Consider the following 17,414-nt stretch of genomic DNA (forward strand, 5'->3'; position numbering starts at 1 on the left):
AGTGGATGGGAGGCCCGTAAGGCTTGTTATAGGGCCGGGAAAGCGGGGGGTACCGACACCACCTTCGGGTGCTGCCCGTGCTGGCAGCGGGGTGCAGCGGAGTGCAGGGGAGCGAGGCCTGTGCTTCACTGGGCCTCTTTCCACTGACAGTGTGTGAGCAACACTTAATTCAAATACTGCTGTGTATCCACGCCTTACAGATGCCAACCGAAAATGAGCAAAGGCAAACGTGCTGCTGAGAAGGACGCTGATGAGAGGGATGATGACAGCGATGAGTTTGCAGAGTTTACAGAGAGCTTTAACCAACTCGAGCTGCTGGAAACACACCGGCATTTGATTCCTATAGGAACTCAGAGTGGTTGGTCCGGGCAGTCTGACGATGAAGACGATGAACAAGAAAGAAGTGAGGAATGGTATGAGATGCAAGAAAAAAAAATGGAGAAAAATCCAGAGAAACTAATACTGTGGGCAGCTGAAAACAATCGGGTAAGGCATCTGTTCTGTGTATCTCTAACAAAAAGGCTGTATTGAATAGATGTCTGCAGTTCCATCCACAAACAGAAACTTCTCTATGCTACTCTTTATCCCTCCCAGCTGTTTTGACCGAGGTTTCACAAGCTGTTCTGGAAAGCATCTGCCTTTGTGTTCCACACACTACAATATTTCTTGGCCAATTAGATTTCAGAAGAAAAACTTTGACTGTACATCAGAGTTGAAATATGAGCACTGTTCTTAAACTTGGATCAACTTAAAAATGTGCCAGACTCTTCATGGTATGTGAGCATTTTAACTGGAGTGGAGAGGATGTATCTGAAGCTTTATTTTCTTCAAATCTACATATGCTGAGAAAGGAAGGGATCCATAAGGATTAAATCCAATCCTACCTTTTTTTTTTCTTTTTTTTTTTTTTCCCCCCAATCTTGTTAATAAAAAAAGCTTACTGTTCTTGGAAAATGGAGTGAGAAGATGGAAGTTCTTGTTAGGCAGCTTGTTACATCCTTGTGTTTATAACAAAGGCTGCCACTGAAAATAATTGTACACAAAAGGCACTTATAGTTGTGTGGAGGCACATGTTTCTTCAGAGGCAAAAGTAGTCCTTGAGGTTCTGCAGCTTAATGCCCCACACTGAGTGAAGTGAATTGCAGTTGTGTTTTTATGCTAGACTGTTGTGTCTCTATTTCAAGTAATAATAACTGGCTTCATCTTAAAATTTTCTATCACGCATAGTCTTTTGTGAGATTGACAGAAACTGCTTTTTCTTTGGGGGAAAAAAAAAAAAGCATTTTTAGAACAATAGAAATGGTGTGTCTTTTTTACAAAGGTTCGTATTACATTCCCTATTTCCCTTCAACAGCTGACTACAGTGAGGAGGCTCCTTTCCGAAAAGCTGGCTCCCGTTAACGCTCGTGATGAAGATCAATACACTCCTCTCCATCGAGCTTCCTACAGTGGGCATTTGGACATGGCCCGGGAGTTGGTTGCCCAGGGGGCAGATATTCACGCACAAACAGTGGATGGGTGGACGCCTCTGCACAGTGCGTGCAAGTGGAACAATACAGAAGTGGCCGCGTTCTTACTTCAGCAGGGTGCAGACATCAACGCTCAGACAAATGGGTTGTTGACACCTTTACATATTGCTGCAGGAAACAAAAACAGTAGGGAAACCCTTGAACTTCTGCTGATGAATCGCTACATAAAAGCAGACCTGAAAAATAACTTGGATGAAACTGCCCTTGACATTGCTAGGAGGACCGATATATACCACTACCTTTTTGAAATAGTAGAAGACTGCATAAATGCTGTGTCCCCTTAAAAGCTGTGAATGTGAGTTTTACTGCCTCTTGTTTGTCACACAGCATCTGTGTGCTTGGTCTGTTCCTTTGCATCAAGGTTGTCATTTAAGATACTGAAATATTCTTATCAGTGAAAATCTCACCTTCTGCAATTCAACTCAGTGCTTTCCCTCATACTTTGAAGTGCCATTACTGTTATCAGGGTATTCAGAAAGCTTTAATGAATTCCGTAATTTCAGTGATTCTGTGCTCAATAAGTGCAAATTTGGAGGGATGTTTGGTCCAAAACATTAATGTCAGAACAGGAGGGAAAACTGGACTACGTATGTTATGTGAAATTCAGGTTTGGTTATGCAGTTTATTACAGCTCACTAGAAAATTATTTTTGACGAACTTTTTAAAAACTGCATGGAAGCTCTGAATGGATATAATTTACTTGGGTGATTTTCAAAATGCTTAGTGATCTGGTGTAAGGCCTATTATAAAATAAAACACTTAACCCTAAATATTTTATTGTCATATCTTTAATTGAAAGCTCAGTAGCCAATGAAATTGCCTGTTCATAAATCAAATGAACTATTCTTAGGAACAACCAAAATCCTGTAGTACCTGGTGGCTAGTTCTTGGTAGCCAAATCTAATCTGCCACATCTGAACTGGGCTTCAGGTCTGACAGAGGTCTTACTGCCATGATTTAACCAAAGTGAACGTGGTTTGCTTAAGACCATTAGCGTGCACTTAAGCGCAGTTTTTCTCTACAATAATGCAAGTTAGAAATGCAGTGGTTTATATGTGTATATGTGTGTATATATATATATACATGTACGTATATATATTATGTATTATATATGTTGATACTAGGAAAAAAATGGGTATTAGGAACAATTTCTTCTTAGAAAGAGTGAACAGAAAGAGTAGGGAGGTGGGGCAGTCACTTTCCCTGGAGGTGCTGCAGAAATGTGGACATGTGGTATGGAGGGATATGGTGAATGGGCATGGTGGGGTGGGCTGACAGTTGGACTCGATGATCTTAGAGGTCTTTTCCAACCGGAATGATTCTATATTAGTGTACGTTTGGTCCTCTGATGGAACATCCTTGAGGGATCATCACCCTGTCTCTCTTGGAGCCAGCCAGCCTCCTAACACGACTGCGTGCAGTTTTGGGCACCACAGAACAAGAAGGACATAAAACTGTTAGAGAGTTTGCAAAGGAGGTGAAGGTGGTGGTTCACGAAGATGGTGAAGGGTCTATAGAGGAAGACCTATGAGGGGTGGCTGGTGGTGTGCTCAGCTCAGAGCAGAGCAGCTGAGGGGAGGCCTGATGGCTGCAGCTCCTCACAGGGAGCGGAGGGCAGCGCTCTGCTCTCTCTGGCGACCAACAACAGAACCCAAGAGGACGGCAGGAAGCTGCATCAGAGGAGGGTCGTGTTGGATGTCAAAAAGGTTCTTCACCAGAGGGTGGTCATGCGCAGGAACAGCCTCTCCGGCGCACTGGTCATGGCACCGAGCTTGCCAGAGTTCGAGAAGCATCTGGATAACGCTCTCAGAGCACGCTCTGACTTTTGGATGGTCCTGTGTGGTGCCGGCATTCAGTCTGGAAGATCCTTACGGGTCCCTTCCAACTCGGGATGTTCTGTCGTTCTATGGCTGCGCCTGTCCGCAGCACAGCCACAAGATGGCGATGTGCAGCCGCCGCCCGAGCGCAGCCCGCCCGAGCAGAACGCGCCCGCTCCCTTGGCAACCGCCACACGCGCTTCCTACCCGCCGGGCGCGGCGGCCATGAGGGCGGCCAACAGCCAGCAGCCGGCGGGGGCGGCCGAGGAGGCGGACAGCGATGGCCGCAGCGAGACGGCGGGAGGCGGGCAGCCCCGTGAGCGCCCCGTCCCCTCCTGTCGCCCTGCCCCGCCCGCTCCTCCCGGCTCCCCCGTCCCCTGGGCGCTGGGCTCCTCCTGAGCGCTCCAGAAAGCCCTGGAGGGAGGGGAGGATGGGGAGGGGAGTTGGCACGTCCCTCCCTGGGCCGCCTGGCGTCGGGTTGCCCTCTTTCGGGGGCAATGCCCGCTGCCGTGGGCTACGAGACCTGATCCGCCCGCCCTCAGCTCCACCTTGGGTTGTTCACCATGGAGGGACTCCATCGCCACAGCTCCCCAGAGCACAGGGTTGCCTTGGCTGCATCCCGTGGTGCAGAGCCCTGTAGCTGAACACTATCGTGTCTGCAAATCTGCCTTAAAGTGCATTAAAGCAAGAAGAATGGGATAAAATGAAATTACATGCTTTAAAACACACCAGCATCAGGGAAGTTAAAATGACCGGTTCTTGTGTGATGTGTTTTGCTAACAGGGAAGAACATTCTGTATGTTGAGCCGTGTAAGAGAGTTAAAGAGATCCTTGAAGAAGAGCTCTGTTTTTGGAAAGAAGAATGCCACATTAGGCATCCAGCTGCAGGTAATCCTCCCTATGAGCAAATGGAAAGTGTTTGTCAGGGCAAATGAAACAGAAAATGTTTTGAGGAACTGTAGCAAAATTACTTATTTAAAAACCAAACTAAACAAAAAGTCGGTCTCGAACACTTATGTACTAGTCTAGAGAAAATTCAGAAACAGAAGAATTATACATCATCTAGTTTTTTTAGCATGAAATTATGAGACTTAGAGAACACATAATTCCATGTGATCTATCAGCTTAATAAAACAGAAAAATACCAAGTGGTAGAGAGGTTTTGGTACTTCTTTTTTTGAAAGAAGTGAGATTTTATTACTTCTTTCCTTTGAAGGAGGTGTTGTAGCTACTAGAATTCATTGTCTACCTTCTGCTTCTCAGAATTTGAAGTTGGTGTTGAAAAGAAGTTGAGGTAAAAATGAGCAAAAGGAAAAAGAGGAAAACAAAGCAATCAGAGAGTCAGTCTCTTTAGGCAGCTTGAAGGTTATAGACAGACTTGAATACAGTAGAAAATGAGGAAATGTAAGTCTGAGAAGGAACAAGGTGTTTGCTCTAGATAAGAAACAATTAAAAAGGTGTTTCAGTATTTGTATCATTAGCAGTCTGTACAGAGAATGATCTACTTCATTTAACTTACGTCTGCTGACACCTAAAGCTAACATTAGCACGAGGGTGTTGGGCTGCTGGTCAACTGGTACTCCTAAATCCACAATACTTTTCCCCCATAACATGTGGTTCTTGTTCTGTAGCCCTGCATTCTGTCCCACAGTGTAAAACTATTCCTTGGTTATGTTAAGCTACATTTTGTTGAAATAGGTCCACCACAATCTTTCTTAATATTTACATCTTCCACAAATGTAGCAAAGCCTTAAATTTTCCCTTTATTTCCAAATCTAGACAAGTTTGGAAAAGGTCTTTGTGTTCTCCTGTTTAGGATTAGAACCCAAAAGTAAATTTACTCAAAATGAGTATCAAACAATTGGATTCACAGACAAAAATGTACAAAAGTTGGGTGATGTAGTCAGTATCCAGATTTCAATTATTTGAACCTGCAACTGCATGACTGTGATTAGACTCCTTAGGCAATTACAGCACACACTGGCAGACGAACTACTTATGTAAATTCTGTTTATATTAAAAATGGAGGAAAAAAAGGCACTTTGAAAGCACAGTTCTGACTGTCTTTGCATTAGTCTTTCTCTGTATGTGCTCTCTTCCCACTGATGGTAAAGGGGATCTGGGCAAGTGGCTGAGTTGCAGATGCTATCATTAGTCTGCTCAGTTCACTCTTGTGTCTCATGTTAGTGAGAGCTTAACACACCAACACTGCACTACATTCATCTGCCACTGGATCACAATTGTCTGGAAGATTACAGTTTGATCACATGAATGAACATTACAAAGTTGCTCTCTGAAGATGTCAGTCACTCTTTTCCATTAACTGTGGAGGATGCTTATGGCGCTGTCCTACCAATGTCTAATTACAGGACTGAACAAAGGGATTATCCTTTAAATGTTCCACCAGTTTTAGAACAAGTTTAGATAATCAGTTGTAACAGTATTATTTTGACTAATTATTAACAGCGGCTCTGAAAGGAATTTGGAGTGTGAAAAAGAATTTCTCCATCGGAGGCCTGCAGCCAGCATCGCAGAACAGAAATGGCTTACTTTTACAACCTCAGTTCTACTCAAGGCATGTAGGAATGAAAAGTAAGAGTCAACAATAAGAATCTTTGCCTATAACAACTCACTTTAAAGTTGTCAGTTAATGTTTCTTTTTGAAGTTGATAGACGTTTCACTGAACTGCATATCTTATATCTTATATCTCATTTCTATCCTTTCTCATCTGTGAGAAAAGCACAGATTTAAAACAAGACAGGCTATTCAAATTTATTTTGGTGCTGAAATGTATGGGATTTGTTGGTTTTCTTCCGGGAACGTAGATGCTCTTTGTCCTAAGAGCTGCTTCTAGGAGCAGTGATGCTTCTCCTCACTAGATTTTCTGCCTGTTTTGAAGCAGAATAGGCAGATAACATGAGAGGAAGGACAGAAGAAGAGATAGAAACAAGAAAAAACTGGAAGCAATCTGACTTCAGTTCCTATATCAAACTGCTTCCATTCACACATTTTTTTCTGTGTAAGGAGCAGGGGAAAAAAAGTGTGATTATATATAATTGAGAGGTGGAATGTCTATGAAGTTAGATGAAAAAGGAAAGATTTCCTTTTTCCAAGAGAAGATGAACTTACTGTATTCAGCGTCTGAAGGAGAGGCACCAGGCAAAGGATAAAGGAGAAGCACAGACAAGGGGAGTGAAAGAGAAGACAGAGAACAGAAAGTTAGGAATTCCTGAAGGGAATTGGAGAGGAAAACACAGTTCAGCAATACAGGAATAGAAATAAAAATAAAGAAATGAAGAAGAATTATGTAGGAGAAATAAGTAGAAGAGAATAAAGCGAAAGGAAGAAATTAGACCCTTGTTGCTGAATTTACTGAAGTTAATGCACTTATTTTTGCTTCTTCCTTTTACTGCCTTTTCCTAAATGTGGCTGGCTCTTGGGGGGCTCGCTCTGTGATGTCACATCTGTCCTTACAAGGGTCTTGATTTTTTTGAAAACGTGAATCTGTTTGGATGCGTCAAATGAAACTTTAAAATGGCCAGCTGTCTGTGGAAATTTAGGTCTGTATTTATAAGATTTTAAACAAGTTTTGTTTGGGTAGGGGCTTACTTTCTCCTTATAGCTGTTTTATCCATATGTTCCTGCTGCTTTTTTATCTGATGTTGTAGTTAGTACTCAAATCTGATCCTATTTCAGTCAGTGATGAAAATATTACAATTTAAAAAATTACAAAATGTTTCTGATGACAAGAATGTGCTACTATGAAATTTGACATTTTTATAGTTTTCTCTGTTGCAGAGTGATTCTGAATTCCAGCAGAAGATCATAACTTGATCTTCTGATCAAGTTCTTGAAGAAGAAGTTGAGGAAATGCCTTAACTTTTCTTAACATGCATTAAGCTCAGCAATTCCTGGGCCAAGAGTTTGTGATTCAGTTATCAAGCTCGACTTAATAAAAGTTTAACATAAATAAGCCTGCGATGTCTCTATATATGTAAGAGCTATCATAGAGGCTGCCTGGAACCTAAAATAACCTGTCACTGAACTCCCACTTGCAACAGTTATTAAAGTCAGGTGAGGTGATACCAAATGAGCATTCATTTGTATTTATCGTATAGTCACACTACTTAGGAAGCGGTCATGGATCCTTCGGGATACCTGTACAAAAACTGGACAAGCAATAGCTTTGTGGCTGACTGGGAGAGCTCCCAAAGGACTGGCAGAAAGTCAGTGTCACTCCTGTCTTCAAGCAGGACTGGATGGAGGATTTAGGGAACTGCTGGCTGGTTGGCTTTCTCACAGTTCCTGGGAAGATGATGAAGCAACTAATAATGGAAGCCTTTTCCAAACATATGAAGGACAAGAGGGTGGTTGGGAGTATCCAGCAAGGATTTATGAAGGGGAAACTGTGTTTTACAAACCTGAAAGCCTTCTGCAATGAGATAGGCTGGTTGGTGGATGAGGGGAGAGCAGTTGATGTTGTTTACTTCGTCAAAAGCCTTGCTAGAGCCTCTATCTGCCCCAACAGCCTCAGTGACAACTGATGAAGTACGAGTTATATAAATGTACAATGAGGTAAATGGAAAACTGGCTGAAGTGACAAGCTCACAATGTTGTGATGAGTATCATAAAGTCCAGCTGGAGGAGTCACTGGCTGAGAAAACCAAGAGTTGATTGTTTAACATCTTCTCTAGTGACCTGGGCAATGGAATAAAGTAGAACTCAGCAAGTTTGCAGAGAATACAAAATGAGAAGGAGCATTTGATACACCAGGTAGGTGCCATTCAAAGGGTACTCTACAGGTTTCAGAGTTGGGCAGAGAAAAAATTCATGAAGTTTAGATTAGGGAAATGCCACGTCCTGCTTCTCAGGAGAAATAATCCCTTGCACCACGACAAGCTGGAGAACCACAGACTGGAAAGCAGCTTGGCACAGCTGGGGCTCCTGCTGGACAAGAAGTTGAGCATCAGTCAGCAATGGCTGGCAGTCTCTTGGGCTGCCTTAGAAAGATCTTTGTCATTAGGTTGAGAGAAGTGATCTTTTCCTCTCCTCAGCACTGGTGAGATACATCTGGAGTGGTGGGTCCAGTTCAGGAGATGTACTCAAGCAAATCCAGCCAGTAGCCATGAAGATGATTAAGCAATGTTACTGAAGAGATGATGAGAAAGCTAGGAGTGCTTAGCACTGAGAAGGCTCAGGAGAAATATATACTGAACTGGGGGCAAAGAGAGTCAGTGCTTATCAGGCTTGAAAGTAGATTTCCATGATGAGGAAGGCAAGAATCTCATGGCACCAGGAGGAAGGGTCCTTTCCTGCCTGCAGATTGGCAGCTATGGAATCGCTTCAGTGGAGTAGAAGCAGATGAGGGACCTGAAGTTCTCTCTGGCAAACCAACTGATGGCTGAGCCTGAATCATGCAGGGGGACATAATACTAGTTTGGAGGCTCCCTGCTGCAAACAATGAAGGCCCACGTTTTCTGCACCAACTTGACGCTGAGGAAATGTATTGTGGGTTTGCAGATGACAGCAAGTTGATCTGCCTGAGAGTAGGAAGGTCCTACAGAGGGATCTGGACAGGCTGGATTGCTGGGCTGAGGCCAGAATTCTTTCTGTCCTGCAGTAACATAAACAAATATTTCTTCTTTCTAAAGGAGGTAACTGTTTTGTACAATGAAGAAACTGAACTGATGGATAACTTAAAGCCAGAGTTGAAGAGTTCCTTATTCCCAGTGTCATCTCAAACTGATAATTCATGTTTTCCCTAAGGTGTGGTTTTAAGAGGTGGAATGGGATTTGTTTCTGAGAATCCTGTTTAAGCTAGACTGATTATTGTTATGAAGAAATAGTCTTAGTGCCAACTTTGAACAACTAAACTTTCTGTTCCTTTGTGTTTTTGTTTCCTTTTTTACAATTATATGTGGATGAAATAGGATATTTGGTTTTTTGATTGCCTGGAAGTTTTCTCTAATACTAAAAAAAAAGGTTTATTTTTGCACCTGTGAGAAGGAAAACAAATCTAACTTAGCTGGCTTGAAGACAACTCTTTTTTGGCATTTCTATTTGACTTCTAAATGGAAAAAAAAAATATTGGCACTGAAAATTGCACCTGAGGCACAAGAGGATTTACAGCTTTTGAAAACATTCTCACTTTTTAGATGCAAATTTGATCATGAACCACACAATCATGTTTGAAAAATGATAGATAGAGGCTCTGATTAACCTGGCTGCATCTCACTTCTGCTCCTTGCTGCATTTTCCTTCCGGCCTCCTCCCATGGCTTTCTCATTCTCAGTTATTATTTTTTCATGATCTTCTTTTCAAACTTGCCAAATGGAAAGACTTTCTGCGTTCATCCTGCAGTAGCTCCGTTTTGCTGCAACAAAGGCAGATTTGTGGAACTCACTGGTTCCTTTGCTTCTTTTTGTGCAACCTTGTGCAGTGAAGAAATGTTTCTTAGACCTTCTACTGAATATTTCATTATTTTAATTATGAGGCTCAGGTGATTCTTATTTAGTCCAACATAATCACATTCAAGATCTTTTTATACGTCTCATGTTTCACTTGAATCAATCTAAGGAATTTGTTTAAATGGCATTATAGTAACTCAATATTAGTACTACTGAACTACTACTTCTATGATATTTATAATATTTCATTACATCATGTTTCTATTAATCTAAATATACTTTGCTCACATTTTATCATAGTAATTTTTCATTCTTACCATTCAGCTACTCTTTTCTCGTCCTTGTTTTATATTATTTCATTTCCAAATTAAACATTGCAGTTCTGAGAGACAGCAGTTATTGCTTCCACACAGTAGTAAGCTTTCAAGCACTGACATCTCTCATAGGCTGTGTCTACACTATCAAGTAATGAGGTATAGTGGAAAGGGATCAATATATTAAAGTGACTGATGTGAGGGCCCCATAACTATTAGATTGATCTGAAACTAGGGCTAGTCTTGTTTCCTGGACCGAAATGCCCCTACAGTGCTTGAGGTTCAAAGATGCCTGGAGAAAAGCTCCACCACAAACCTTTGCACTTGGGCCTGTCGGATGCGCAGTGGGTAAAGTGAGAGCATCTGAGCATCCCCCTGGAATCAGAGGTCTCGCCTGCTTTCTATGAATGGCTGCCACTGTTGCTGCTTAAGATGCCATTCAGTGCTCCAGAACATAAGGCTGAAAATCACAGAATGTCAGGGATTGGAAGGGACCTCGAAAGATCATCTAGTCCAATCCCCCTGCTGGAACATCCATGCTAACTGCTAACAAATATCCACTGAGCCACGTTTCAGCTTGATAGTACACACCTGTCAGATTACTTGAGGACTGTGTTTTTGGCAGGAAGGATGGCTGCTCCAATTTTGGCTCTGATCTATACCAGTGAACAAAGATGAGTGCTGCACCAGAAGGTAGAAGTGTGCTGGGACAGGATCCTCCACTTACAGTGTGCACAGCAAAGCTGTCTATGCCTGTGCCTTGACCTGGAAAAGTCAACTTTAGACAGCTGTAATACATCCCTGCTCAGTCACAAGTGGAACTGTAGCCAGGCACTATATTTTAACATCACATTTCTTTCATGTGCAGTCACTTGGGCTCGTCTGTTCAGAAGTTGTTCGTCCAATGAGATGGGCATCACCTTTCAACTGAATATTTTATCTCTGGTCATATTTTAGAATGTTAAACTTCCAAGCAGAAAGATCATAATCCCTAACTTAAAAAACAGTCAATCAAATTACAGGCATTTACATTTTATACTAAAATACAGCATGCAATTTATACAGAATGAAACTTTCATCACTCTTTTTCAGAGAGGATGTAGGGCCTTACTTGACAAAAGCTTGCATTGCTATCACAGGAGCTACTTAAGAAGAAGAGATTTCAAAGCCACTCATAAGTGTCATTTTGGTACGAAATAGATCCTGCTGCTCTTTCAAGCTGATCACATTCTTTTAGGATAAGAAATGCACGGGATTTCTCTGGTTGATAGAACAAGTGACTTGATAGCTATGGGTGAAAATGCAACATCTTTCAGTACATTTTCAAGTCAGCTGTTTTCAAGACAGTTGACAAATAACTTCAAAGAGTCTTCTAGGCTTAAATGCTTCTTCTGTGTAACAAAACAAAGTGAGTCAGAGTACAAGAGGAAGCCAGCTGGGAAAACACATTTACCACTGTTAGAGACTGCAAACATTTAGTCTTCAAATAAACAAAATATTTTTTATTTTGCAACAGTTTCGTTACCAACAGATAGCATTTTGTTTTAAATTCCTGGCTATCAGCAAGAGCGGAGCTACTGCAATTTCCATGGAGCGCTTAAACCACAGTTCCCTGTGTATGCAGTAGAAAAAGTGTGCATGGTCCTCAGTGCTCAGCTATGTCCTGGGCTGGTTAATCTCCAAAAGCAGTGTCAGTGGCTGTTTCCCAAGTCAGGGGGAACAGAACTGCTTGAAAAAAGAAACAACTACCTTTGTGCAAAAGAAATTTAGTAAAGCCAAATGCTGTATGAGCCACCATATTCCCAGCTCTGGTTGAAGTGCAATTTGTGAAAGAAGGGCTGCAAATTCTTTTTTTTTTCAAAGCTGCCACTGCTTGGTTTGTAAGTACCTCTATGTTAAGTTGTTTCACAACCCCAGAATTAATTACAATATTTTTATTGACTTCACTTTATGTAGGATCGGGTATGGCATGATCAGTAGACTCTAATTGGCCAGGTTATAGAATTTAGCAATACATCTTCAAGGAACAGGAATGAAAACTAGACTAGGCAAGTAGAATCTGGTGTGACTTTCTCCAAAGTCATATATCAAGTGTATGCTCCTGAAGGAAAATAAGAACTGCCATTGCAGCTGATACAATCAAATATATTGGGTGAATCAAGATTCAACAGAAGTCAATTGAGTTCTCCCTCTGATCTTCATGGGTCCAAAATTTCTCACATTACCTGCAGAAATGGCTAAAGAACCAAAATTCCTGTTTTGTGACTAAAACCAGTGTTGTTTGTCCGGGCAGGTCCTGTGATTTTGTTGTTTTGCTTTGCTGTTAGGTAGCAAGCACATCATGTTGAAGACATGAAGAGGTTGACATGCTGGTTTGAACAACTTCAATTCAGAGACTCCTGGAGAAACTTAGGCTGAGCCAACAGAAATCTTGGGAAACTCAGTGAAAAGAAAACATTCTGCACATAGAGCAGAAAACTCCCATACACTGGTGCAGGGAGGGAACAGGCTGGCTGATAAACAGCCATGCTGGAAAGATCCTGGGGGCTTTATGAACAGTAAGTTGAATGTGAGCCAACTATGAGCTCTCCTTAAAAGTAAAGCAAGCCATATGCTGAGCAACATCAGATATGCATGCAGCAGATTGAGGGCAGTAATCATCCCTCTGTGCTCAGCATTTGTGAGGAGGAACCTGGTATACTGTGCCCACTTTCAGCCTCTCACTTCAATTGGAAGTTGAGAACATGAAGGGAGTCCAGTGGAAGGCTACTGAGATGACGTGGGGCCCTACTGCACATAAAATGAGAGACTGAGCTCTTTAGTCTTAAGAAAAGGAGGCAAAGGTATGATTTAATAGCAGTCAACAACTGCCTGAAGGTGTTAAGATGACAAGGGGCAACAGCCACAAATTACAAGCTGGGAGGTTCGGTGTTGGACATTAGGAAAAAAATTTTCACCAAGAGGGTGGCACCGCAGTGGCACAGGCTGCCAGAGGTCTGCTGGAGTCTCTGGCCTTGAATATTTTCAACTTTTTGCTGTTAGTCAAGGCAGCATCGGTCCTCCCTGAGTAGTCACCTCTAGAGAGCCCTTCTGGCCAACACTAGTTCGGAGCACAGACAGTACTGGCCATAACCACAGCTGTTGGTTTTTCTGTTTTTTTTTGTGTTTTTTTTTTTTTTTTTTTTTTTTAAGAGTGCTTAGACCACAGCAATAGAAGTCTTCAAGTGAAGTTCTTTACTCTGAATCCTTCTGAAGTTCTTTACTTAGAGAGCAGTGATGCCCTGGCACTGCTGTCCATAGAGCTGTGGTGCCCCATCCCTGGAGGTGCTCAGGGTCAGGCTGCACGGGGCCCTGGGCAGCCTGAGCTGGTGGGGGCAACCAACCCATGGCAGAAATTGGAACTGTATGACCTTTAAGGTCCCTTCTAACACAAACTATTCTGTTTATGCGCGGTTATTAAGTTTACAGATGCTTGTGACCTAGTTACTAATATAACACCACCCACACACATAACTGTTCCTTATTTCTGAGGTAGAGCTTGAATTACTCTCCTGGCTAACACAGAGATGGGTCGCAAAGACCTATGTGGTATGCACATGCTGTGCTGCAATTCAAACACTCAAGGGGAATTTATTCCTGATGTAACTTTGCTGCACTCAATGTGTTCACATGAAAGGACCTTGGATCTTCAGCTGTTGGGTACACAATGCACAGTTTCAAAAAATACTCCAATCATAGAATCATAAAAGTTGGATAAGACCACTAAAGCACAATGTCCAACCCCAGCCCCCCCACCCCCATGCCCACACACCAAATCCCTCAGCACCACATCTCCATGGTTCCTGAACACCTCCAGGGTTGGTGACTGCACCACCTCCCTGGGCAGCCTGTGCCAGTGCATCACCACTCTTTCTGGAAATAAATTATTCCAATGTGAACTTTCCTTGGCTCAAATTGAGGCCATTATTTTTGTTCCTCCAAGGTGTGAGAATCAATGACCTCTTGGTTCACTGAAGCAAATGACTGGGAAATACATCTCAGGTGGTCTATTTGATAGGCTTCTTCATACTTTCCTCCAAAGCAGAGCTGTGAAAAGCGATTTCTTGGTAACCATAAAAACTGTAAATAGCTGTGAGATTTAAAAACTAAATGCAGACATTTGGGTTCCAATAAAGTCTTAAAATGACAATAAAGTTATTTTAAGAAATCCTCTTCTTTGAATTATTGTTGTTTTTTTTTTTTACAATTATTATTGCTTTTCCAACTTGTTAATCCTCTTACAGCTGCTTGAAGCTGGTGCAGTTGGCAGGAAGTCGAATCTCCTGTGGCCGCTGTCTCTTCCTCTTATTTTATCTTTTTTTCCCTAGACAAGTAATTTATTCAAAACTTTACTCAACTTCCCTCTTGTAAATATGACCTTTTTAAAAGTCAGAGTCACAGGATGGTTTGGATTGGAAGAGACCTTAAACATCACCCAGCCCCAACCCCTGCTATGGGTTGGTTGCCCCCACCAGCTGCTCAGGCTGCCCAAGGTCCATCCAGCCCGGCCTTGAGCACCTCCAGGGCTGGGGCATCAAAATGCCCCAAGGTCTGTCCCTGATACACGAAGGGAAAGCCCTTCAGCTCCAGCTGAACCTCTGCGGCTGCCTGGGGCCGGATGAGAGGGGACGGGGAGAGTAGAGATGGCCGAGGCGGCCCTCGAGCTCCCGCGGGCGGGGCCGTGCGGCACCGAGGGGCGGACCGGGGCCGGGGCCGGCGCAGAGGGGCAGGCAGCCGCGGGGTGGGGCAGGATGGCCGGCATGGCCGGGAGGGGCTGCATCTCCCCGCCCCAGCCCGGTGGTTCCGCGCTGCTGTGTGCCGGGCCCGGCCCGGGGGTGGGCGCTGAGAGGCGGCGGCGGCAGCAGCAGCAGCAGCAGCAGCAGCAGCATGCGCTGGGCGGCCCCGGCCCCGCGGCTCCCCCTGGGCGGCAGCGGGCAGGCTCGATGGAGCCGGGCCCCCGGCGGAGCCCCGCCGCCCGGCCGGGCTGTGCGCGGAGGTGGCGGCGGCGCTGGGCGCTGCTGGGCGCGCTGCTGGGCGCCGCGCTGTTGCTGTACGCCTGCCTGCGGGAGCTGCGGCGGCACGGCTCGGCGGCGGGCCGGTCCGAGGGCGAGGTGACCGTGCTGCTGTGGTGGGAGCCCTTCGGCCGCCCCCGGCGCCCGGCCGACTGCCGGCGGCGCTACAACGTCACGGGCTGCCGCCTGAGCGCCGACCGCGGGCGGTACGGCGAGGCGCGGGCCGTGCTCTTCCACCACCGCGACCTGGCGCTGCACGGCGCCCAGGGGCTGCCCCGCGGGCCCCCGCCGCGACCCCCGCGGCAGCTGTGGGTGTGGATGAACTTCGAGTCGCCCTCGCACTCCCCCGGGCTGCGGGGCCTGGCCGGGCTCTTCAACTGGACCATGTCCTACCGGCGGGACTCGGACGTCTTCGTGCCCTACGGCTATCTGTACGTGCCGCCGACGCCGCGGCCCTTCGTGCCGCCCCGCAAGAGCCGGCTGGTGGCCTGGGTCATCAGCAACTGGAACGAGGAGCACGCCCGCGTGCGCTACTACCGGCAGCTGAAGGAGCACCTGCCCATCGACGTGTACGGGGCGCGCGGGATGGCACTGCTGGAGGGCAGCGTGGTGAAGACGGTGTCGGCCTACAAGTTCTACCTGGCCTTCGAGAACTCCCAGCACACCGACTACATCACCGAGAAGCTCTGGAGGAACGCCTTCGCCGCCAACGCCGTGCCCGTCGTCCTCGGCCCCCGCAGGGCCAACTACGAGCGCTTCATCCCCGCCGATTCCTTCATCCACGTGGACGACTTCCCCAGCCCGCGGCTGCTGGCCACCTACCTGAAGTTCCTTGATAAAAACAAGCCCAGCTACAGGAGATATTTCGCCTGGCGGAACAAGTACGACGTCCACGTCACGTCTTTCTGGGACGAGCATTACTGCAAGGTGTGCGAGGCCGTGAGGACGGCAGGGGATCAATTGAAGACGGTACGGAATCTGGCCAGCTGGTTTGAGAGCTGACGTTCCCGAGGCGAGCTCAGCCAGCTTCTCCCAGCAGCGAATGCACCGAGGCACAGGGAAACCCTGTGAGACCTCCTGCCTGCCAGAGCCAGTCTGTCCTCAGTGAGAAAAGCGTACAGATAGAGGTAAACAAACGAAGAAGAAGATTTTTATTACGGTGCAAAATGAAATTACGGAGAAGCATCAGGCAAGGTGATTCTGCAGGAGCGAAGCTAAACTTTCAGCAGTCGTGCTGGTCTGAAACCTTTGCAGTTGTTTGCAGAATAACCTATGCCAAGTCCTTCAGCTGTGCAGCTGGAACCAATTTTGTCAGCTATGACAGCTTCCTGGACCGTGAAACTTTCTTTTGCGTATGGGGGATACGCGATCAGTGCTGGCTTTCTGCGTTCCAAAGACAAAAGCAAATATTTCCAATGGTGATTATTATGAAAATCAGAGCTATTTGCTGACAAATGCTGAGCCACAAATGTTGAACTTAAGAATGTGATGATACGGTAGCACTTTTTAGCAGTTTTAAATTGCAGCAGCCAAATAATAATTCTTTGAGCCAAATAAAAATTCCATGTAGGAAAAAGGGTATGGAAGGGTTTGAGTGGAACAAACAGCTCAATGGCAGTAAGTACTTATTGTGAGCACAGTTGTCCTTTTTGAAAGCAGAGAAGAGCTTCAAGTACAGGAAAAGACAGAAGGCAGACAGAAAGCAGGAACATTTCCACCCTCCCTTTATTCAGGAATTAGAGAATGTTTACAGGAGACTGCATGTCTTTCAATGCAAGATTGCTGCCATATAAGAAAAACCAGGGAAAGGCTCAAGATGGCAGGGTTTTATTGCTGTACTCAATCTGTACATGGGAAGGCTAACTTTCTGTTGTGTGTACAGCAGTAATGGCAACAAAGATACCAAAGTTAAGTCCCCAAATGCTACCTCCCAGAAGGAGAACTACTGTAGACAATAAGGTCTAAACTGCTGCTGCAACACAGGTTATGTGAAGGAAGTATATGAAGAAAAAGAAGAAAGTTACTATTCTTTACATTTGGTTTTGGGGATTTCCTGCACCTAATTTTTTTTTTTTTTTTTCAGTCTGTTCCTAGAACTCTAGGCTGCCAGTTCCTCACACGCTGTCTGCCCAGAGCATTGCAGTTCTTCCTTTTCTGTCTGCCACGGTGGAATAAAATCAAGGGCACCAGGCAGGTGGGGAGAGAAGAAAGTTAGATGCAAGTGAAAGCTCAATATGTGAGAGTTATTTAGGTTAGAATGGGATGAGGTTTGATTTGAGCAATGAGGGCTGCCAG

General features: G+C 44.9%; 2 protein-coding genes across 2 annotated transcripts; both read left to right on the forward strand.

Annotated features, from left to right (window-relative positions):
* Positions 1–213: 213 nt before the first annotated feature.
* Positions 214–1,813, forward strand: ANKRD49 (ankyrin repeat domain 49; the record flags this gene model as incomplete). Its single annotated transcript, XM_079549097.1, has 2 exons — positions 214–486; positions 1,355–1,813. 2 exons carry the CDS (start codon positions 214–216, stop codon positions 1,811–1,813), a joined length of 732 nt encoding a protein of 243 aa, XP_079405223.1.
* A 13,123-nt stretch (positions 1,814–14,936) lies between these two features.
* Positions 14,937–16,121, forward strand: FUT4 (fucosyltransferase 4; the record flags this gene model as incomplete). The annotated part of the gene is made up of 1 exon (XM_079535532.1): positions 14,937–16,121. The coding sequence occupies exon 1, from the start codon at positions 15,051–15,053 to the stop codon at positions 16,119–16,121; it is 1,071 nt and encodes a 356-aa protein (XP_079391658.1). The 5' UTR covers positions 14,937–15,050.
* Between the last annotated feature and the right edge of the window lie 1,293 nt (positions 16,122–17,414).

This window comes from Tetrao urogallus, assembly GCF_951394365.1.
Source record: "Tetrao urogallus genome assembly, chromosome: 1".
Lineage (NCBI taxonomy): Eukaryota > Metazoa > Chordata > Aves > Galliformes > Phasianidae > Tetrao > Tetrao urogallus.